The sequence below is a fragment of the Zalophus californianus genome, chromosome 14 (assembly GCF_009762305.2).
Source record: "Zalophus californianus isolate mZalCal1 chromosome 14, mZalCal1.pri.v2, whole genome shotgun sequence".
Lineage (NCBI taxonomy): Eukaryota > Metazoa > Chordata > Mammalia > Carnivora > Otariidae > Zalophus > Zalophus californianus.
This window is the reverse complement of record NC_045608.1, coordinates 29,940,376-29,963,706: the sequence shown is the minus strand read 5'-3', so window position 1 is coordinate 29,963,706 and position 23,331 is coordinate 29,940,376. Positions and strand designations below refer to the sequence as shown.

Here is a 23,331-nt window from a genome sequence, read left to right as displayed (position 1 = left end):
GAAAGGCCTGAACTATGGAGCTTCCGAGTTTCAGTACAGTAAATGCCTTGGACTCTCTAGTGGAAATCTGAGGGGATGGACAAAGTGCGTTTTCTCCCCCAGCCATCCCATACCAAAGTCCAGCCAACACAATAATAATACTATAGCGTTTCTCAAGAATAGTGATGGGCTGCCCCCTCTCTCCAGAATCTGATAGATGAAAATGGCCTTCTTGAAGGGAGGTATGGCAGGGATTCCCAAATACAGCAATAAAGAATGACCTGCCAGCTCCTAAGAAGTAAGATGTTACTCAATTTTAAAACAGCTCCCAGGGCGGGGGCTCCCAGGACCCTCCTCAGCCATCCTCTGACGTAGGGAAGAGCAGAGGGTGAAGGGTTACAAAGCAGAAAGCTGAAAAACAGTCCCCCAAACAGTATTTGCCGAGCCACAGGCCTGCCAGAGAAGGGCGGGGGTGACCTCTTTCGGCTGCCAGGGGTGGCGGGCGGGCGAGTGTGGAGAACCCCGGCCCCGCAGACGGATTCCCCGGCGTAGCCTGAGCAGCGGGGGGCGCGGGGCACGTGTCGGGTTCGCGCCCTGGTTCTGCTCCCCAACGTGCACCGGGTTGAAGGTGCCCTCTCGATCCCTCCACCCTCCTCCCCCCCGCGCAGTTCCTTAGAGGTCTTGGGCCTTCGCTACCTCTTAGGAAATTGAGGCCACGCCGTTTCTCGCCGCACAGGCCGAAAGACAGCTCTTCTGATGCTCACTCAGCAGAGTGACCTGATCAAGCGTGGGTCAGGGTGCCGGAACTCACGGGGCTCAGGCGAACGCTCGCTGACCCCCGCCACCGCCGGCACCCCCGGGCCCGCCAGCCGCGCCCACTAACAACGTGCTTGCCACTGCCCGTGCGGCTCCGCGCGTCCCTCAGTAGGCCCCCAGCGCGCAGCACGACGGGACTCGTAGTTCCGGCGCGAAGGTCGAGAGACCCTCCAATCGCAGCCGAGAGTGGAGTCACGTGACCCGTCCCCTCCCCGGAAGTGGCGTAACAACACACGCGTGGCGCCGACCGCCGCTTCCGCAAACAGAACCGTGGATGGCTGTGTCGGTAAGTGTGGTGTCTGGAACTCTGGCCATTCTTTTTTGTTTTTAGGCCCTCCGTCGCCGTCGCGATAGAAGGGGCACTCCAGCTCCTATCATGGGCTCACTTCGCGCTAGTCCTGTTCCTTCAGTACCGGTCGCTCGAGGTTTATTGTGCACCCAACCCGAAGCAAAGTGGGGAGTACTTGTGGGAGTCGGCGGGCTCTGTTGCTCATTCAGACCGAGGGAGCCGGAGTCTGGAGCAGCCCTAAGAACTGTCTCAGGCACCTCAGCGGTGCCGAGAAGGCAGGCTGGGGGAGGGATTGTCGGATCCGAAGAAGCGTCTGTGTTGTCTTGAGTCTTGAGTGGCGGATTGGAAACGTGAGCCGAAGGTTTAGTAAGAGCTAGGCCGCGCCAATGACGGAAGAGGGTGATCTTGGCTGAAGATTTCCCTTTTCGCCTCTGTTGCGTTCTCTTAGGCCTCCCGAGTTGACCCCCGTTTAGCTGGCGGCTCAGGGTGTAGAGGTTATCCTGCTTGAGGTTAAGCCTGGGGGTCCTAGGGGCTCGGTCGTTCTTTGAGAAACTGAAATGGAGACGGGGCCTGCCTCAGAGGTGTGACTGGAAAGCCGGGTCGAAATGCCTATTTGGATATTTAATGTATTACAATCTCTGTGTCAGTTTAATCATTACCTTAAGCTCCTTCCTCGAGGATTCTGAGGGGCAACTCTCTTTAGTTTGGAGTTCTTCATTTTTGCACTTTGATGCCCAGTTTTTATCCTTGTTACCCATTTCTGCGGTCCTTTGAAATTCTGTGAGATTTATTCTGACGAATCGATTATGTTTTTTACGGCATCCCATCTGTGGTAATAGAGTTGTCCAGACATTTGATAATTCGGTGGCCAGTATTATTACATAATCATTTTAAATTGTTATTCTGAAAATTACATTTCTGGGTGTTTTTTTTTTTACCCCCCTCTGATTCAGTTCTTCCTAGTTTGGCATGTCTTGGTATTTTGTTACCTACACCTTGGGTAGTGAAAGCTAATAGCCCTTGAAATCCTTCCTGGTTTATAGTGACTTGTTTTTACCCATTCCCTTAAGCAACTTTATTTCTTATTCTATTTTTTCACTCAAAAGACTTTCCCCTCACCTCTTCATAAGTTTCAGGTTTTGAATTTGCTGAATCTCACCAATTTTTGGACTTTTGCTCTCCCTTCTCCATTTGGTTTGACTAATACAGCCTAACATTTTAGAAGTGGTATATAGATTGTAACCTTCTTGAAGACTAACCACATAGTGCCTTTTTGAGATCCTCTGTAGTAGGAGTATAGTAAAATTGTCAAACGACTTAATAAGCTCCTGTCCCATAGTTCACTTATTTCTCTCTCCCTTCCGTTTTACACATAGGCCTGTGAACATTTGAAGGAGACTTAATAGTCATTAAGTTGCAGACTGGGTCTTGAAACTTCGTGTCCAAAGCTGTCTACTGTCCTCACTTTCTAATTCTGGCACCCATTATGAAATAAGGATTCCAGAAGTTAACTGTAGGTTCCCAGACTTTTCCTGTTCTTGGTGCCTTTAGTCTCTGAATTTTTTTTTTTCAAGCATCATTAGGTCAGAAGAAATACCCAACAGGTTCCACTTAGTAAATAGTTTAGTCCAAAGAATTTAGTATTTATGTCTTAATAACTTTATTTAAAAATAATACACAAGTTGAAAGGAAAAAATAATGTTTGTGTTTAATTCTTAGTTAACCATGAGTGCTTGCTAATGGGATGTGTACATCTGTTGGGTACTGTACAATTTCTCAAGCTTTGAAATCAGATTTGACATTGCCAACTTCATTTCCTGTTTCACACTGATTTCATGTGGTGCCACCAAAATCTCAGCTTTGCAAAGTTCTGGTATCATTGAAAGGAATGTAGTGTAATCTACTCAGTTGAAACTGTGCTCTATTTGAAGCTGTATTTGTGATATCTTCCAGATGTCAAATATCAGGGTTTCCCTTAAAATTTTAAAATATCTTGCTGTGTCTGTACAAGTTTGTTATAGTGTCCAGCTCACAATTTGGGGCTATAAAATTATAGCTTGGGGCTCCAAGGCTATAAAGTAAGGGTTAGAATAGAAATGGAACTAGTGCTAGTGTAATACCTTTCCACCCTCCCCCCCCACCTCATCTGTCAGTTTCAATGCCAGTAATGACTTTTATGGATAGGATCTTTATGTGTGTTTAGGGATTATAATTAGTACTTCCATATTAACATATTCAGAGATTCATCTGTAATGTATGTCAGTTAATGTTTTCAGTGTTCTCTCTATAATGAGATTTTTTTAAACTCCTAGTTGATTACTGAAATTAAATGGCCAGCTTCTGGTTAAAATTGTTTTGAAGTTTCAGCATTAGTGTTTACAAGTCACATCAAATTTTTGCCATTCCAGTGTTAGTTCATGAAGTTTTACCATCTATTTAAGTAATCAAAAAATGGAAAATTCTGCAAAAGCAGAGGAGTGTGAAAAGATCTCTCTTGAAGAGGCAAAAGCATCAATAGATTTGGAAACAGAGTCTTCATTCAGTATTAATGAAAACACAACCACTCCTGGGACTGGGCTTTCTGAAAAGGCTCCTATCCGTGGACAAGTAGACACACCAAAAAAGAGAAAAATGGAATTTGAAGATGATCTTATAAAGGAAAGTTCTAGTTGTGGGGAAGATACTCCAACCAAGAAAAGAAAACTTGATGCTGAAATTGTCTCAGAGGAAAAAGGTTCTGGTGATGATGAAGGCATTTCAAGGAAAAGAAGAATGGAAACTGATGATTTTCCAAAAGATGAACCTTCTACTGGAGATGGCACACAGAAAAAGAGAAAAATAGAACTTGAAGATGTTCCTGAAAAGCAAAAAGTATGTTGAATGTATTTTTTTTATTTCTAATGGAATGTGTGGAGCAGTTGTGAAATAATGTTTTTTACGTAATCTTAAACCTTAAGAATGTTCTATTTGTAATAGATAATGTCTTAAGATAGAGTAGGCTTTTAACTCTTGCAATTTAGTTGCTTTTATTTAGGTGAAACTTCTAATCGAGATAATTTTTATTTAAGAACTCTTATTTGACTAGAAACTTGAAAGCTAGTTTTTATAGTTTGCTTTTCTTCAGTGTTTTAAAAACAAGTGTAAGTTCCAGTTGATATACTTTTTTCCCTTTATTAGTGTTCATCACTTTCTTGTGTCAGAAATAATAGAGATTATGATTTCAAAGATAAATTTCAACATTACACCCAGCTTTAATGTGATTCCTTTAACTATATTGTTTCCAGCTTCTCATTGGGGTAGTTACATACAATTTTAAGCCTGATATTTAGGATGGAGAGTATAGAACAAGGAACAGCAAGTTATTTTCATCTGGCAATACCATATTATGAAGGAATCTGAGGCAGAATATGAATTTGGATGGAAGGAGTACTTAAGTGAATGAGTAAAAATTCTGGCATCAGTCCTAAAGAGTAAAGGGTTAGGCCAGGCCTTTGTCATTGGTAGGGTGTGAATCCTTGTAACAGAGAGGAGCTTGTATTAGACACACAGTTTCAAACTTTACTAGCAGCAGAACCCTTTTTTCCAAGTAAAAATATTAAACCTGATAAGTAAGATGGGTAAATGATGAAGCACTTCGGTTGAACAGATAAGTGTGGGAATTTGAAGCCCTTTACCTACCGTGGCATTTTTGCAGAATGCTTGGTGTCTTAGGTAGGTAACACAAATGGAAACTGTTGGAATAGATTAAAAGAAAAAACAACAAAAAACATCGACCCTGAACATACCTTAATGAGCTCTCATTCCTTTGTGTGTGTATTCTCATTTAGTGCTTACATCAGTTTTATATAATAATATAACTTATTCCTATTTTATTCTCTTGTAGGAACCCAATGCACTGACTGACATTTATTGAATTGAATAAATCAGAACTCTGGAAGAGTACTGGTTTTATTAAGATATTGACACCAAAATTATACAGATGAAAGATCGAGATGAAAATTTTAAACCAAGAGATGTTTTTAAAAATAGGGAACAGGGGAGAACAATCTTACGTGTGATTATAATTAGTAGGATTTCTGTCATCAATGCCATTGCTTATTGAAGTTTACCAATTTCATTAGTATTTTATCCTTATATAGGTCAGATGGTCTTTTAGGCTTATTTTTGCCATATTCTGATCCTTAATTTTGTTCCATTCTCTTATTTTCAGAACTTAGAAGAGGGACATAGTTCAGCAGTGGCTGCCCACTATAATGAACTACAAGAAGTTGGTTTGGAGAAGCGTAGCCAGAGTCGTATTTTTTACCTAAGAAACTTTAATAATTGGATGAAAAGCGTCCTCATTGGTATGATTGATTGATTTTTGATTTATAGTTTGGAGTTTTTTATTTCAGCTTATGTTTCATTTTTTTCCCCAAATGCTTATTCATATGTTAAACTATTAAGTCTTTAATTCCTATTCACTTAATTATCAAGTCTTGACTTCGTAAAACTGGAGCAAAAATTAAAACTAGACCTTTGAGATAATTCTTTTCATATTTACTTTTGGACTACATAAGGTATTTATGAGAGTTTAATTGATATTAAGTTCATAAGTTAATTAGGCTTTCAAAAGGCAGTATGCTCGGGCGCCTGGGTGGCTCAGTTGGTTAAGCATCTGCCTTCGGCTCAGGTCATGATCCCAGAATCCTGGGATCGAGTCCCGCATCGGGCTCCCTGCTCAGCGGGGAGCCTGCTTCTCCCTCTGCCTCTCTCTCTCTCTGTCTCTTATGAATAAATAAATAAAATCTTTAAAAAAAAAAGTATGCTCCTTTTATACTTAAGATTATCTAGTGCTATTAAGTAATCTATTTTACTCTAATAGTTTTGGAACAGTGACATAATGTTGGATTAAGTATTCAGCTTCTATTAAGTCAAGAAAATGGGCAGTGTCATGATTTTTCATCTCTAGGCCTTTAATGAGGCAGAAGGTCATGTGATTTTTCATTGAACTTGTTTTTCTTGTAAAGTGTCTAGGGAGAAATAAAAGTTTACTTTGAGGCTTGATGAAGACATTCAACTTTTTGGAGCCAACATTTTATTTATGGAAACTCATCTTTAAAATTAAAATGGAAGTCAGTGGTGGAAATATGATTCAGAATATATTTATTGCTCTGTATATCTTATATTAAGTAGTCGGATTCCTTATGTGAGTTTAGAGAATTTTTCTTTTTTATTTTTTAGATTTGATTTATTTGTCAGAGAGAGAAAGAGCACAAGCAGGGGAGCGGCAGGCAGAGGGAGAAGCAGGCTCCTCACTGAGCATGGAGCCCCTTGTGGGACCTGAGCGGAAGGCGAATGCTTGACGACAGCCACCCAGGCATCCCGAGTTTAGAGAATTTTTAAAAGCCAGTGGGTTTTGAAGTTTTTCACAGTAAGATTTTGGGTGGTTTTGTTTTTTTAAAAGTCAGCCTCAGAAAAAGTGAGAATGCTTTTGTGATTACACTAGAAAGAATAAAGTGCTAGTTATGGGTACTTTCTACTAGTTTTGATGATAATTTACTAATTTTTATTTTACTTATTTTTTTTAAAGATTTTCTAAAAATAATCTCTACACCCAACATAGGGCTTGAACTTAAAACCCTGAAATGAAGAGTCACATGCTCTGCAGACTGAGCCAGCCAAGTGCCCTAATAATATGCCTTTTTTTTTTTTAAGATTTATTTATTTATTTTAGAGCAAAGGTGAGAGAAAAGAGAGAGCACAAATGGGAGAGGCAGAGGGAGAGAGAGTCTCAAGCAGACTCCCTGCTGAGTGCAGAGCCTCACACAGGGTTCGATCCCTCAACCCTGAGACCACGACCTGAGCTGAAATCGAGTTGGTTGCCTAATTGACTGAGCCACCCAGGTGCCCCAATAATTGACTAATTTTTAAAGATACATTATTCATTCTGAATAGTATTGGGAGTGGGAACTAGGCTCATTATTTCGAACACATTAATATTTTCTGTCTCACTTTTTAATATTCATGTTTTATTACAGAAATATGATTTATTTGTCTCTGCTAGTTTTCAGCTAGGGTAATTGAATGTTGGCTTGTCAACCTCTCCCCTTTTATTTTTAAGGTTAGTATTATGGCATTTTTAGTCTATACTTTTAAGGTAATCTATGGACCCTAGTCCTAATTTCTTTTTGTTTTTCTCATCATCCTCAGTAATGTAGATAACTTCTAGGGTATTTTTTCTTTTTTTTTTTATTTATTTGACAGAGAGAGACACAGCGAGAGAGGGAACACAAGCAGGGGGAGTGGGAGAGGGAGAAGCAGGCCCCCCGCTGAGTGGGGAGCCCGATGCGGGGCTCGATCCCAGGACCCCGGGACCATGACCCGAGCCGAAGGCAGACACCTAACGACTGAGCCACCCAGGCGCCTCTAGGGTATTTTTTCTGATGGGTCATTTATTCATGTGTTTATTCATTGAATAAATATTTTAAGTTCAACCATATTTTTCACATCATTAGTTGTATTATTTTTATAATCAGGGTAACAGGTCATTTTTAAAAAAGTCTTAAGTCAGACTTAGCAAAAAATTTTTCTCTCCACATATTTGTGCTATTCTTTCCTCCTTCAGCTGTTCCAGCAACTCTCTTATTGGGCGCTTTGCTATCTGCACCTGTCTTTCTGGTCCTTGTGTAATCGGTGTGGTCTGTGCCAGCTTCCCTCTCTGGCTTTTTTTCCCTTTCTCTTCTCAGTGCCCATTCTTTGTCATTCATTTTCTCTTTCTTGTTGGTACTTACAGCTTAGTAACTACTTGAGTACTATTCTTGAATGTGATAAAGATATCTTTGAATAATGTTTCATGATTTTCCCTCTTACTAGTCTTACTGTTTGGAAATAGAGAGATTTTACAATGTTTTTTTACTCCATATTATTTGTTATGCTGTTTTTGGGGTTTTTTTAAGATTTATTTATTTTAGAAAGAGAGTACATGCGTGTGCGCTCACATGGGTGGGGGAGGGGCAGAGGGAGAGAGAATCCTCAAGAGATCCCCCACTGAGCATGGAGACTGACGTGGGGCTCGATTCTAGGACCCTAGATTATGACCTGAGCTGAGATCAAGAGTTGGCCACTTAACCAACTGAGCCACCCGGGCACTCTGGTTATGCCGGTTTTTTTTTTTTAAGATTTATAGCAGAATGTTAAATATAGAACACTTGTGCTTCTGTTGAAATTACTTTAAGATCCTATGGACAGTGAAAGGCAGAAATATTCATACAGAATTGTGTTTTTTTAGATTTTATTTATTTTAAGAGAGAAAGCATGAGTGGGGGCGGGGGTGCAGAGCAGAGGGAGAGGGAGAAACAGACTTCCCGCTAAGCAGGAAGCTCGACGCAGGTCTGGATCCCAAGACCCCAAGGTCATGACCTGAGCCAAAGGCAGACATTTAACTTAACTGAGCCACCCATGCTCACCGTGAATATTTTAGCAGTCAAAATAGTACACACATGAAATAGGAAGTGTTAAACTCATAGTAATAAAGACGGGAAGAGTAGATCTACGATTCAGTATTGTATCAGGTTTTAGAATTGCTGAATACTTCAGTTGTCTAAGAATACTAATATGCCTTTAGCTAATATTTGAACCATTTGGCTATTGATGTACGGGGTCCTATGATACTATTCGTTGGTTATTAATGTGATTGTTAGATTGGGATGAAAGATTTCATTTGTTATTTTAGAGTGTTTAAGAATTTTGGTCACAGTAAAATTAAGAGGTATGTATATTTTTTAGACTAGTTCTTGTATTGGTTTTGGTGGTAAGCCTGACATGTTTTATAAAAGTCAAGCAATCTTATGATCCCATAATCATTTTGATTTAGTTAGGTATATTATAAACTAAATGTTTAGTTTTTAGGAAGAGAAAACTACAAAAATTATGAGTAATTTTTTTTCTTATGAACAATTGTTGAATCTTGTATTAATTAGAATTTAAAATGTCTGCTATTCAATGTTGAGTCAAATTCTAAAAGTAACCTTCAAAAACCTGTCTGAACTTTCTAAAATATCAGACATATACTCTTTAATCTATAATGCTAGAGGATCAGGTCAACTAACTCTTAGTCATATTTTGAAATGTTCACCAAAAGTTATGAATTAACTATATGAATGAACATGTAATAGCTTATAGGAAGTGTCAGACAGGTGTCAGTAGGTTATTAGGTATAACAGTTTATGCTATAGTAAAAATGGAGAAATAGTAATTTTTTATTATATTTCTCTCTTTTAGGGGAATTTTTAGAAAAGGTACGACAGAAGAAAAAACGTGATATCACTGTTTTGGACCTGGGATGTGGTAAAGGTGGCGATTTGCTCAAATGGAAAAAGGGAAGAATTAACAAGCTAGTTTGTACAGGTAAGATAAATAATGATATGGGCAAGAATAATTTGTGATCAGTCAGGTAATTGGAAAATAAACAGAATCTCAGTATCACGTGACACTAAAATATCTTATAAGAAGGTATCTGGGGCTATGTGTGAGATTTGTGTTTTTTTAAACAAGTTTTGAGACTTTACTGATGGTGTTACACAATATAGTTAATTAGCCTGGGATAACCTGTCCTCCCTAAAAGGAAGGAGGTAATCAAAGATGGGGTCATGTCTAAAGCACAAACTTGAAACTTCCACTGGCCAAAGATAGGACAGTTTCATTATGAAAAAGAATAGTGATTTCAGTGGATTGAAACATATCAAATAAAGGAAAAAAACTCATTGTTCACCCTTGGAGGTTGCTAGGAAACTTACTCATCATTCTGAAATTCATAAAGTAAGGGTTGGGGTATCTTCCTTACTCTATGTGAACTGTACTTCAAGGTGACCAAATGGTTGAAAAGGGAAATTCCACTCTATTAAAAAATCAAAATGAGTAAGTGCAGTAGGAATGATGAAAATCACTATTTTTCACCCGTGATGAAATAATAGATCTAAGCAACAATCATAAAAAGTTGCTAAAAGTATTAGGTGAGAAAGGTTGATAGGAATTTAATAACTGAATGAATCAAGCACCTGAACCCACTGGTCAGGCTTAACACTAAAGTGGGACAAGCAGATGTTATATTCTTCCAGTGAGGTGAAGTGCATAGCACCACCTGTGAGTTACCTAAATTAGCACTTCTCAAATTTTTTGGTTTTATGAACACTATATACCCTTATTTTTAAGACTGAGGATCACAGAAAGCTATTGTGTATGTGGCGATAGCTATTGATTATAGAAATTAAAATTGAGAACTAAAAAAATATTTTTATTCATTAAAAAATAAAGTTTAGCGAGAAGACTGGCACTTTAAAAATATTTTTCCAAATACCTTTAGCGTATGGAATAATAGGAGACAACTGGGTTTTCACACCTGTGTCTGCATTCACTGTGTTGAGGTGTGTTATTTGATGAGTAGTTTTAAAATGAAGGTCTATTTTAACAGTCCTTTCAGATAATTGAGCAGATTCATCTTTCATACTGTATCCAAACACAACAGGTGGTAGTTCCTTAAAGGTAGTTACAGTGTGGCATCTGAATCTGTGTCAGTGAAATTTTTGTATTGTTATATTTAAATCCATTGGTCTGTCTTGTGCTTTGAATGGATCTTCTGTCCTGCAAGATTTTGTAATATTTAGAAAATAACTCTCACTAAAGTTATGCAGATCTTCTAAATGTTGACATCAAGAAATCACATTTTTTTAATGTTCCCACCAGTCAGAAAAGTTTTAAGTATTGGGAAGATGCCCAGCCCATGGTGGTAGATGCAAGTGTTTCAAATTATAATTTCACTGGAAATCTCAAGTTTTATCATTGGTAACAAATACTGTCTTTTATTTTTCTTGAAGTGAGAGGCTCACTTTGTTCATTTTCAAGAAAATGTCTGCCAAATTACAAAGTCTGAATAACCAGTTTCTCAGTCGTTCTTTCAAGTGAAAACAGTTGTCTGTGAAAAAAAGTGGCTAGTACAGCTCACAGCACAGTCACACCAGTCCTGTTTAGACTTTGTTAGGTAGCACAGATGTTCTGTTACTTCCCATTTCATTACACAGAATATTGAAAAAGAGCCAAGATTTACTAAAATCAAGTTTTACTGCTTTATCAAGAACATTTTTAAATGAAATTGGGTTCTTTTTTTTTCTCCCATGCTAGTTTATAATGGTGAAGAAGATATCAAGTATTACCTGTATCATTTGGTGCACTACTACCTTGTATGCATGATAAGGTGGCAGTTCTGGTTTCCATTGCTTTTGTACCATCGTTGCAAATCTCAATACAGGAAAAAGCAAATAACTTTTTATTAAGAAAAAATAAACTTGATATTTTCAAAGTTGGCCATATAGTTTAAGTTTTATAATTCAAATTGGAGTCTAAACTTTCTGCTTTTAACTTGGAATAAGCATTTAAAAATCATGATATAACTTTTCTGTTATCCGTGCCTTTTGAGAAAGCTTTTAATCCTTTTGAAAAATAATACAGCATTTGCATTGGAACAGATACTTTCTTTTGAAGGAAATAGAACCTTTTTGCTTTTACTAAGGATAGATTTCATGCTAAAGTGTATCAGTTAGGATTATTGTCTAGATTTGAGCCATCTTTGCATTTACATTTTATCTCTGTGGGTCTTTGTCGCCAGTTACTAACTCCTGTCCCCCTTCCAGATATTGCTGATGTTTCTGTCAAACAGTGTCAGCAACGGTATGAGGACATGAAAAATCGTTGTCGTGATAATGAATATATTTTCAATGCGGAATTTGTAACTGCTGATTGTTCAAAGGTACAGAATTTTTTTCAGTTTGTCAATTTATGTTTAATATTTTTAGTTCAGGTGAATAATGCGTTTTAAAAAGCAGTTAGTTCTTTTAAAATGTACTTTGAAAGACTAGAAACCTCAGGACACGCACTTTCAGTTTCAGCTAGAAATTCTATTAATGATAAATTTCCTTAAATGACCCACTGAGTACTTCTGGGAGTTTTTTGTTTTTAATAATTTGAACTTTATAAATCATTTGTTGCTTTTCTGTTCAGACAAGATTTATTTTCCATTGTTTTAAAATAGAACTGAATTTACATTTTGTTTACCTTGTAATTTATTAGGATTTGATGTTTTGAATTTTCCACTTGTTTCTGAATTTCTTAACAACTATGAAGTGTAAGAACTACGGAGGCACTTAATAATGAAAATCTCACCTTAAGCTTTAATGCTCTGTCTGACTCATTAACTCGTTAAACTATTAGGGATATCTTTAATCCTACGCATTTTGTTTGTAGTTGTGAAAGTGAGGCGGAAAAGTGGTAGTATACTGCTAGAATGTTGGAAACCTTTAAAAACACTTTTGCACTTTTAAAAAGTGTCCCAAAGGCCAGGTTTGTGTTTTGTTTTTTTTTAATCAAAGTTATTGTTCGACAACATTTTACTTAAGCTTTGAAGTAAAGCCAAATAAAAGCATCAACTCTTAAATGTCATATTTGGTTGATAAATTTTGAAACATGATTTCATCCTAGTTTTTAAATTACTGTGAAGATGGAAATCAAATTCTGTTGAACCAGAAAGAAAAGATCATTTCATTGTGGACCTCATTATACATAATGAGAGAAAGGATAGGTGGTTGGGAGGGCATGTCTACTTTTATTTTAAGGACCCTAATTCTAGAAATTAACTTAGTAAAAAGTTTTTATATTGCAGTGAACTTCAAAATTTTGACCCTTTTTAATATTTAATTTTGTTTCAGGAACTTTTGATTAACAAATTTCGTGACCCAGAAATGTGCTTTGACATCTGCAGTTGTCAGTTTGTCTGTCATTATTCATTTGAATCCTATGAGCAGGCTGACATGATGCTCAGAAATGCTTGTGAGAGACTGAGCCCTGGAGGCTATTTTATTGGTACCACTCCCAATAGCTTTGAACTGATGTAAGTGCTTTTAATATATTGTGGTTTATAAGATACTCAGAATTAAGCTTATTTTAAAGTAGCAAATGTTTATCAGAAATAGAGTTTATAAAACATGTCATGTTGATCTTATAAGGGCTGAAGTACTTTGATAATATATTTCAGTAGATATTCAACATTTAAGGTCAAAAGATAGATTTACAGATGAATCTTTAAAACATTTTTACTGGTAAATTGGAGACCGATGCTATATGCAGCCAGAGGTTATAGTGCTACACAAACTCCAGATCAGATACTCAAAGACTTAGCCAGTAGTCATGATAGTGAAACCTATTTCCAGCCTAATTTTAGTTGGGAGATTGTTAATGATCTGTTAATGTACTGCTTCTTAAAAGTAGCTCAAATCCAGTTAAAAAGCTGATCAGGTATCTTTTAAAAATTGCATCCTGTAGTTTTTTCACATGCATAATCTGATCAGAATAAGTCTAAGCTAATAACTAATCTTTTTATTTTGGTTTGGGGATAACCTTTAATAGAAGACGCCTTGAAGCCTCAGAAACAGAATCATTTGGGAATGAGATATATACTGTGAAGTTTCAGAAGAAAGGAGATTATCCTTTATTTGGCTGCAAATATGACTTCAACTTGGAAGGTGTTGTGGATGTCCCTGAATTCTTGGTCTATTTTCCATTGCTAAATGAGTAAGGATGTCATTAATCTGTTACTCTTCTCTTTATGCTTTAAGAGAAATAAAGAAAAAAATTAGTATTTCTGCTCATTCCTTATTTTAAATGCAACCCAAAGAAAAAGTGTAGCCTTGTAAAAAGAAAAAAAAAGACTAACCTCAAATTCAGGTTTATGCCATAGCCTCTTACAGCCTTGCTTATTTAGTTTTCTTTCATCCTTGGAATTATTTTATCCTGTAGGTAAGAAAGGGAGTCTGTTGCCTTCATCTTGTGGCAGAAAATACCTGACGTTGCAAATAGTGAAAGTTTTGTTTTTTTAAGCAGTTAGTAACTTTGGTAATATAAGATGAGTCTTCATAAAGCAAAGCTCCTCCTTTGATGAGGATAGGTATTAAAAGTTGTTTTACATTTTACTGTAGCTTTGAACTTGCCTGTGTCTCATAGGCAGTGTTGATAATAAAATCCTGATTCAAAAAGAATGTATTCACTCATGCACCTGGTTCTAGGTGTCCTAGTAGACTACAGACACAGGGAAAGTTGGGGTACCAGGCTTCATCAGATAAGGCTTCAAGGCCTTATGAGACCCCTGGGTCTTAGGGTTTCCCTTAGAGGGAAAATGGAAGAGTCATAAGGCCATGTCACAGTTGACCAGACTTGATTTCCTACTTTTAAAAACAGAAGTCTTTTATTAACTGAGGAAAGAGAAGAGCTTTATTTGCTGCTTATTTTGAGTTTGTGATTATTTGAATTGTGCCTCAGTCAGGTTATAAAATTATAGATAAAAGACTTTTAGGATTCTACAATATATAAAAATTTTATACAATAAACTATAAAATTTAAAAATTTAAATCATTTTTCCCCTTAACATTAGTAAACTTATGAAATGTTTCTGCTCTTCACCTTTATAAAAGGAGAAATTAAATGTTCTAAATTAAACTAACATGTGTTTAGTATGTTAGCTTGGTGTTTTTGGTTAACAAAGTTGGTAATTTGAGTAGGCCCAAAAAGATAAAGGATATAATGAAAGCTTTTTCTTTTTTTTAAGATTTATTTATTGGCCATGGTGGAGAGGCAGAGTGAGAGAATCTCAAGCAGGTTCCTTGCTGATTGCAGACCCTGAGATCATGACCTTAGCCAAAATCAGAAGTTGGACATTTAACCAACTGAACCACTCAGGTGCCCCATAATGAAAGTTTTTTTAAATGCTAGGAAGCACTAGCAATCTTTTCTACTTAATTTGCTTGATGGTGATGCACATGTAAAGTTACAAGTCATCACTATAATATCTAAATTTTTTTTTAATTATTTACTAAGACAGTTATACGTTCAATGAGACAGGATCTGAAAATGCATAGGATTTTGAGATGCCCTTTTGCATTTTTATTAAGAAACTGAGCAAATACATAATTAGCTTTTATGTGGCAAACCTATTCAAATTGGTCAAATTGAGTCTTAGTTCTTTGTAATTATGGTATTTCTCAGGTGTAAAACTTGATTTTATTTCTGAAGGCTTATTTTGGAGATGGTAGAAAATGAACTCCCTAGAATAAAAGAGACTCTACTCATGTTGTCTTTCCAAGAAGGGCTAATTCAAATCATGGGGAGCACTGCCTTACATATGCCTCTTACATACATATCCCAGTGGCTCTCAGATATATTCTTTTTCATTGTCCTTTCCCCATTATCACCTCATAAGCCTTCTCATCGACCCTTTCAGAGTTATTTTCCCCTCATCTCCTTTACCTGCTACCTGAGATCATCCCCAGCCCCCTTATGTTGTCAACAGATACAGATACTATAAACTTTGGCAAATGCAGTAGAAAAAAAAGAGTATAACAGGGAGACCTAAGATAACTGAGTATTTAAGGAATCCATCTGTGAAGAAGTGATGTTTAAGTCAACATCTAAAGGATGAAAAGAAGTTTGCCAGTAGACTAGAAGGGAGAATGTTCCAGGTATAGGGGCAGTATATGTGAATGAGCTGAAGGAAAACCATTGTGTGGGTTGTAAGGAATCAGGGCCCAAGTGGCTCAAGATGAGGCAGCATTATTATTGTTATTATTATTATTATTATTATTATTATTATTATTTATTATTATTTATTATTTTATTATTACACTCTATGCCCAGTGTGGGGCTTGAACTCATGACCTGGAGATCAAGTCACATGCTGTATGGTTGTATGGACTGAGCCAGCCGGGCGCTTCAACGAACCATTTCTTTATAGATGACCTCATTAGAGGCCATGCAAAAGGCTTTTGAATTGTGTCCTATTAAGTGTGCTAGAAAGCCAGTGAAAGGTGTAGATGAGGGAAGTGACATGTATGTATTTTTTGAAAGCTCAGTCTGGCTGCAGTTGGAAAATTCGTTGAGGGGAGAGTAAGAATGAAAGTAGGGAAACAAGCGAAGTAGTATAGCTGAGTGGTGGTGGTAATTAAAGCAAGATGGTGGCCAACGAACGGTTAAGAAGAACCATTTGAAGAATATTTTTAGGTAAACAGAGGACGTAGTGTTGTGTGGAACATTGGGAAGAGGATGGTGGCATGGAGAACTCTGAGGTTTCTGGCATGAATCATTAGATAGATTTACTGAAATAGCAAAGATTGGCAGAACAATCTAGTGGGGTTCAGCCTTGATTTGGAAAGGTAGAGAATACCTGTGACACATCCTGGTGGAGATATCTAGCAGTGGAGTAAATGAGTGTGATGAAAGGGCTGAGCTACAGATAGCTGTTGGCATGCTGTGTGAAGTCAGGGAAGGGAAAATGAGTAATGCTCTGGGCCGAACTCTTCAGAATATTAAAATTTAGAAGGGTAAAAGAAATTTGTAAAACTGAAGAAGCAGCCTAAGATATGGTATAAAAATTAATAGTGTATCTTGCCAGAGAACCCAAGAGATGAAAGAGAATATTTTAAGAAGGAATGGCAGCTGTTTTTAATGCCACTGTGAGGGATCAAGTTAAATAAAATGGAATTAATAGAAAAGTGTTCCTTATAGCTATTCATCCCCATCTCATAGCCTTTCATTTTACTTCCTGACCTATTTGTTACAGTAATAGAGTTTTCTGTGACTCACTGAGATTTAGGATGCATGTTATGTATAGATGTAATTATTGGTATGTTACTCTTCATTCATTTTGTATCATCCTGTTGTGAATTTATAATGAGCTTTTTTGGTGATGCCCAGACATTGTCACTGTTGTGTGAAAGTAAACTTTAGAGGAATTATAAATATTTTGGAAATGTTTTCATTAAGTAATCTGTTTTGGACAGAATGGCGAAGAAGTACAATATGAAACTAGTCTACAAAAAAACATTTCTGGAATTCTATGAAGAAAAGATTAAGAACAACGAAAATAAAATGCTGTTAAAACGAATGCAGGCCCTGGAGGTTGGTATTTAGAAAAGGTATAAATATTCCATATCTTGGTAAACTTGCTTGACTGTTTCTGAGATTCCTTTTAAGGCTATCTAGATGCTCAGTATTTATATAAATCACACATTATTTTGAACCACTCTAGACTCTTCAGCACCTAGGACAGAGCTCATTACGGAACATTACCTTGGTGGGTACTCAGGAAAAACTTGAATGAATGAATGAATGAGTGGTGCTGTCATCAAATTCTATTTTCTAGATAGCACGGCTTTTTAATAGGATTTCTTAACCTCAGGACTATTGGCATTTGGGACTTTAATTTTTTTGTTGTGAGGGGCTGTTCTATTCACACTAGGATGTTCAACAACATCTCCGTCTTCTATGCACTAGATTTTAGTACCACCCCTGCCCCCAGTTGTGACAGCCAAAAATGACTCCAGACAGTATTACCAAATGTCCCCTGGGGTATATTATTGCACTACTTCCTCACAATATTGCCCTTTCGTTACACATTAGTAATTTAAAATCTTTCTGGCCAGGGTCCTAGTTGAGCTCATACCATGACTAATTTTGTTCTTTGCTATCTAGCAAGATTCTGGTCTTTTAGACTACATTGTTGCTGGGACCTGCTTCTGGACTCCTTCCTGCTTTCCCTAATTGCAGCAATGACAGCTTCAAGAGAAGTTTTAAATATAGTGGATAGCCATTGACTAGTTTGTTTTCCTTATGTCCATTTTCAGTATTTAATTAGGTCTAAAATAGTGAACATTTTTATTCTTGATCAACAGTGTCATACTAATCAAATGATCATTAAACTTCTTTAGAGAGTTCATTCAACTTAGAATATTTTTTAAACTACTTTAAGCATACGTTTACTTATTTTGCTAATTACCCCACAAAGTAGGCAGAACAGTCACCTTCCGTATTTTAAAATGGGCATTCTGAGGCCCAGAGAGGATACATGACTGGTTCAAGGTCACAAAGCTATTAACCTTCATATTTTCTTTACTTTTTATAGGTGGTTTTTTAACAAAAGTCTCCTGCTGTAGTTGCATCCATACAACTTTCTCAGTTTGGAGTGGAAGGGTCCTTTTTAAATCCTAAATTATCTTTTGAAACCACTAAAATGTTACATTCTTCATTGGTTGTATTTCCTGTATTTTAGAATTAAGAATATTTGTATTTGCTTTATATTAGCAGGAGAAGCTTGTTTTTTTGAGGGAGAAGAAAAAACTAGAAAAAGTGTGTGTGTACAAATCACCACACACACACATGCCTGTAGGTTGTCATTCTTGGTGCCTTGCATGTACAAAAACATGTACTTAAACAGCAAACAGGTAAATTTCTAATATCTGAGTTTACTGTAGGATACATATAAAGAAAGAAAAGAGAAGATAACGAAATACACATTTCGGGATCATTTTCTTAAAAATTCATCAGGAAGATCTAGGTTTAAAGTGGTTCCTTGATACCTGGTTTGCTATAAAAAGACAAAGGAATTGCAAAGAATATATAACCTTTGTAGAGTAGATGGTTGTTAAAAATATTTATTCTATGTAATTCATTCTGTTTTGATTTACATGTATTACAAAGCAGTGCACTTAATACATAAGGGGATGCTACTTGAAATGGATTAATAATAGTGCTTGATGTAATCTGAATAAACATTTGGCCAACATAGCCTTAAAAACAAAGTGCTGTGTGTGTGTGTGTGTGTGAAATATGATGGAGACTGCCCATAATTTGGAGGCTGGATTATTTTCCTTATCTTCTTTTTTTTATTGTTATGTTACGTTAATCACCATATATTACATCATTAGTTTTTGATGTAGTGTTCCATGACTCACCGCTTCCGTACAACACCCAGTGCTCCATGCAGAACGTGCCCTATTCAATACCCATCACCAGGCCAACGCATCCCCCCACCCCCATCCCCTCTAGAACCCTCAGTTTGTTTCTCAGAGTCCATTGTCTCTCATGGTTCGTCTCCCCCTCCGATTCCCCCCCTTATCCTTCCCCTCCTGCTATCTTCATCTTTTTTTTTTTTTAACATATAATGTATTATTTGTTTCAGAAGTACAGGTCTGTAATTCAACAGTCTTACACAATTCACAGCACTCACCATAGTACATACTCTCCCCAATGTCTATCACCCAGCCACCCCTTCCCTCCCCCACCACTCCAGCAACCCTCAGTTTGTTTCCTGAGATTAAGAATTCGTCATATCAGTGAGGTCATATGATACACGTCTTTCTCTGATTGGCTTATTTCGCTCAGCATAACACCCTCCAGTTCCATCCATGTCGTTGCAAATGGCAAGATTTCATTCCTTTTGATGGAATTGTGTATATATACCACATCTTCTTTATCCATTCATCTGTCGATGGACATCTTGGCTCTTTCCACAGTTTGGTTGTTGTGGACATTGCTGCTATAAACATCGGGGTGCACGTACCCCTTCGGATCCCTACATTTGTATCTTTGGGGTAAATAACCAGTAGTGCAATTGCTGAATTGTAGGGTAGCTCTATTTTCACCTTTTTGAGGAACCTCCATACTGTTTTCTAGAGTGGCTGCACCAGCTTGCATTCCCACCAACAGTGTAGAAGGGTTCCCCTTTCTCTGCATCCCTTCCAACATCTCTCCTTCCCTGACTTGTTAATTTTAGCCATTCTGACTGCTGTGAGGTGATATCTCATTGAGGTTTTGATTTGGATTTCCCTGATGCCGAGCGATGTTGAGCACTTTTTCATGTGTCTGTTGGCCATTTGGATGTCTTCTTTGGAAAAATGTCTGTTCATGTCTTCTGCCCATTTCTTGATTGTATCATTCGTTCTTTGGGTGTTGAGTTTGGTAAATTCTTTATAGATTTTGGATACTAGCCGTTTATCTGACATGTCATTTGCAAATATTTTCTCCCATTCTGTCACTTGTCTTTTGGTTTTGTTGACTGTTTTCTTTTGCTATGCAAAAGCTTTTTATCTTGATGAAGTCCCAATAGTTCATTTTTGCCCTTGCTTCCCTTGCCTTTGGCGATGTTTGTAGGAAGAAGTTGCTGCAGCTGAGGTCGAAGAGGCTGTCTGTGTTCTCCTTTAGGATTTTGATGGACTCCTGTCTCACATTTAGGTCTTTCAACCATTTGGAGTCTATTTTTGTGTATGGTATAAGGAAATGGTCCAGTTTCATTCTTCTGCATGTGGCTGTCCAATTTTCCCAACACCATTTGTTGAAGAGACTACCTTTTTTCCATTGGACATTCATGCTTTGTCGAAGATTAGTTGACCATAGAGTTGAAGGTCCATTTCTGGGCTCTCTGTTCTGTTCCATTGATCTGTGTGTCTGTTTTTGTGCCAGTACCATATTGCCTTGATGATGACACCTTTGTAATAGAGCTTGAAGTCCGGAATTGTGATGCCGCCAGCTTTGCTTTTCTTTTTCAACATTCCTCTGGCTATTCGGGGTCTCTTCTGGTTCCATACAAATTTTAGGATTATTTGTTCCATTTCTTTGAAAAAAGTGGATGGTATTTTGATGGGCATTGCATTGAATGTGTAGATTGCTCTAGGTAGCATTGACATCTTCACAATATTTGTTCTTCCAGTCCATGAGCATGGAACGTTTTTCCATTTCTTTGTGTCTTCCTCAATTTCTTTCATGAGTATTTTATAGTTTTCTGAGGACAGATCCTTTGCCTCTTTGGTTAGATTTATTCCTAGGTATCTTATGGTTTAGGGTGCAGTTGTAAATGGGATCGACTCCTTAATTTCTCTCTTTTCTGTCTGGTTGGTGTATAGGAATGCCACTGATTTCTGTGCATTGAGTTTATATCCTGCCACGTGACTGAATTCCTGTATGAGTTCTAGCAGTTTTGGGGTGGAGTCTTTTGGGTTTTCCACATACAGTATCATATCATCTGCAAAGAGTGAGAGTTTGACTTCTTCTTTGCCGATTTGGATGCCTTTGATTTCTTTTTGTTGTCTGATTGCTGTGGCTAGGACTTCTAATACTATGTTGAATAGCAGTGGTGATGGACATCCCTGCTGTGTTCCTGACCTTAGGGGGAAAGCTGTCAATTTTTCCTCATTGAGAATGATACTCATTGTGGGTTTTTCATAGATGGTTTTTATGATACTGAGGTATGTACCCTCTATCCCTATACTCTGAAGAGTTTTGATCAAGAAAGGATGCTGTACTTTGTCAAATGCTTTTTCTGCATCTATTGAGAGGATCATATGATTCTTGTTCTTTCTTTTGTTAATGTATTGTATCACGTTGATTGATTTGCGGATGTTGAACTAACCTTTTAGCCCAGGGATAAATCCCACTTGGTCGTGGTGAATAATCCTTTTAATGGACTGTTGGATCCTATTGGCTAGTATTTTGGTGAGAATTTTTGCATCCGTGTTCATCAAGGATATTGGTCTGTAATTCTCCTTTTTGATGGGGTCTTTGGTTTGGGGATCAAGGTAATGGTGGCCTCATAAAATGAGTTTGGAAGTTTTCCTTCCATTTCTATTTTTTTGGAACAGTTTCAGAAGAATAGGTATTAATTCTTCTTTAAATGTTTGGTAGAATTCCCCTGGGAAGTCATCTGGCCCTGGGTTTTTGTTTGTTGGGAGACTTTTGATGACTGCTTCAATTTCCTTAGTGGTTATAGGTCTGTTCAGGTTTTCTGTTTCTTCCTGGTTCCATTTTGGTAGTTGATACATCTCTAGGAATGCATACATTTCTTCCAGGTTATCTAATTTGCTGGCATATAGTTGCTCATAATATGTTCTTAGAATTGTTTGTATTTCTTTGGTGTTGGTTGTGATTTCTCCTCTCTCTCATGATTTTGTTGATTTGGGTCATTTCTCTTCTTTTTGATAAGTCTGACCAGGGTTTTATCAATCTTGTTAATTCTTTCAAAGAACCCCCTCCTAGTTTTGTTGATCTGTTCTACTGTTCTTTTGGTTTCTATTTCATTGATTTCTGCTCTGAGCTTTATTATTTCTCTTCTCCTGCTAGGTTTAGGCTTTATTTGCTATTCTTCTGTCTGCTCCTTTAGGTGTAGGGTTAGGTTGTGTATTTGAGACCTTTTTTGTTCCTTGAGAAAGGCTTGTATTGCTATATACTTTCCTCTCAGGACTGCCTTTGCTGTATTCCAAAGATTTTGAACCGTTGTGTTTCATTTTCATTGGTTTCCATGAATTTTTTTAATTCTTCTTTAATTTCCTGGTTGACCCATTCATTAGTAGGATGCTCTTTAGCCTCCATGTATTTGAGTTCTTTCTGAGTTTCCTCTTGTGATTGAGTTCTAGTTTCAAAGCATTGTGGCCTGAAAATATGCAGGGAATGATCCCAATCTTTTGGTACCGGTTGAGACCTGATTTGTGACCTAGGATGTGATCAATTCTGGAGAATGTTCCATGGGCACTAGAGAAGAATGTGTATTCCGTTGCTTTGGGATGGAATGTTTGAGTATATCTGTGAAGTCCATTTGGTCCAGTGTGTCATTTAAAGTCTTTATTTCCTTGTTGATCTTTTGCTTAGATGATCTGTCCATTTCAGTCAGGGGGGTGTTAAAGTCCCCCACTATTATTGTATTGCTGTCAATGTGTTTCTTTGCTTTTGTTATTAATTGGCTTATATAATTATCTGCTTCTCATTAGGGGCATAGATATTTACAATTGTAGATCTTCTTGTTGGATAGACCCTTTAAGTAGGATATAGTGTCATTCCTCATCTCTTATATCTAATTTGTCTCATAAAAGGATTGCCACCCCAGCTTTCTTTTGGTGTCCATTAGCGTGGTAAATGGTTTTCCACTCCCTCACTTTCAATCTGGGGGTGTTTTTGGGTCTAAAATGAGTCTCTCTCAGGCAGCATATCAATAGGTCTTGTTTTTTTATCCAGTCTGATAGACTGTGTCTTTTGATTGGGGCATTTAGCCCATTTACATTCAGGGTAACTATTGAAAGATATGAATTTAGTGCCATTGTATTGCCTGTAAGGTGACTGTTCTGTATATTTTCTGTGTTCCTTTCTGGCCTATGCTGCTTTTAGGCTCTTTGCTTAGAGGACCCCTTTCATTATTTCTTGAAGGGCCGGTTTCATGTTTGCAAATTCCTTTACTTTTTGTTTGTCCTGGAAGCTTTTTATCTCTCCTATTTTCAGTGACAGCCTAGCTGGATGTAGTATTCTTGGCTGCATATTTTTCTTGTTTAGTACTCTGAAGTTATCATGCCAGTCCTTTCTGTCCTGCCAGGTCTCTGTGGATAGGTCTGTTGCCATTCTAATGTTTCTAC

The 23,331-nt window shown here is 37.4% G+C and overlaps 2 protein-coding genes across 5 annotated transcripts in view; one reads left to right on the top strand and one right to left on the bottom strand.

Annotated features, from left to right (window-relative positions):
• The window catches only part of FAM210A (family with sequence similarity 210 member A), a 50,756-nt gene extending 49,845 nt beyond the window's left edge, over positions 1-911 (bottom strand). The window contains exon 1 of one of the 2 annotated variants that reach the window (XM_027577637.2): positions 676-911. The gene's annotated coding sequence lies outside the window, so the exon portion shown is untranslated. The remainder of the gene's footprint in view (positions 1-675) is intronic. The other variant, XM_027577638.2, reaches the window with a different exon arrangement.
• A 125-nt stretch (positions 912-1,036) lies between these two features.
• Positions 1,037-23,331, top strand: part of RNMT (RNA guanine-7 methyltransferase) — a 39,408-nt gene continuing 17,113 nt past the window's right edge. The window contains exons 1-8 of one of the 3 annotated variants that reach the window (XM_027576133.2): positions 1,037-1,081; positions 3,493-3,955; positions 5,295-5,430; positions 9,347-9,472; positions 11,752-11,867; positions 12,823-13,004; positions 13,520-13,684; positions 16,942-17,059. In XM_027576133.2, the coding sequence (XP_027431934.1) occupies positions 3,536-3,955; positions 5,295-5,430; positions 9,347-9,472; positions 11,752-11,867; positions 12,823-13,004; positions 13,520-13,684; positions 16,942-17,059 (1,263 nt within the window). In that variant the 5' untranslated portion in view covers positions 1,037-1,081; positions 3,493-3,535. Of the gene's footprint in view, positions 1,082-2,474; positions 2,598-3,492; positions 3,956-5,294; positions 5,431-9,346; positions 9,473-11,751; positions 11,868-12,822; positions 13,005-13,519; positions 13,685-16,941; positions 17,060-23,331 lie in introns of those variants that run through there. The other 2 variants (XM_027576135.2, XM_027576136.2) reach the window with 2 other exon arrangements.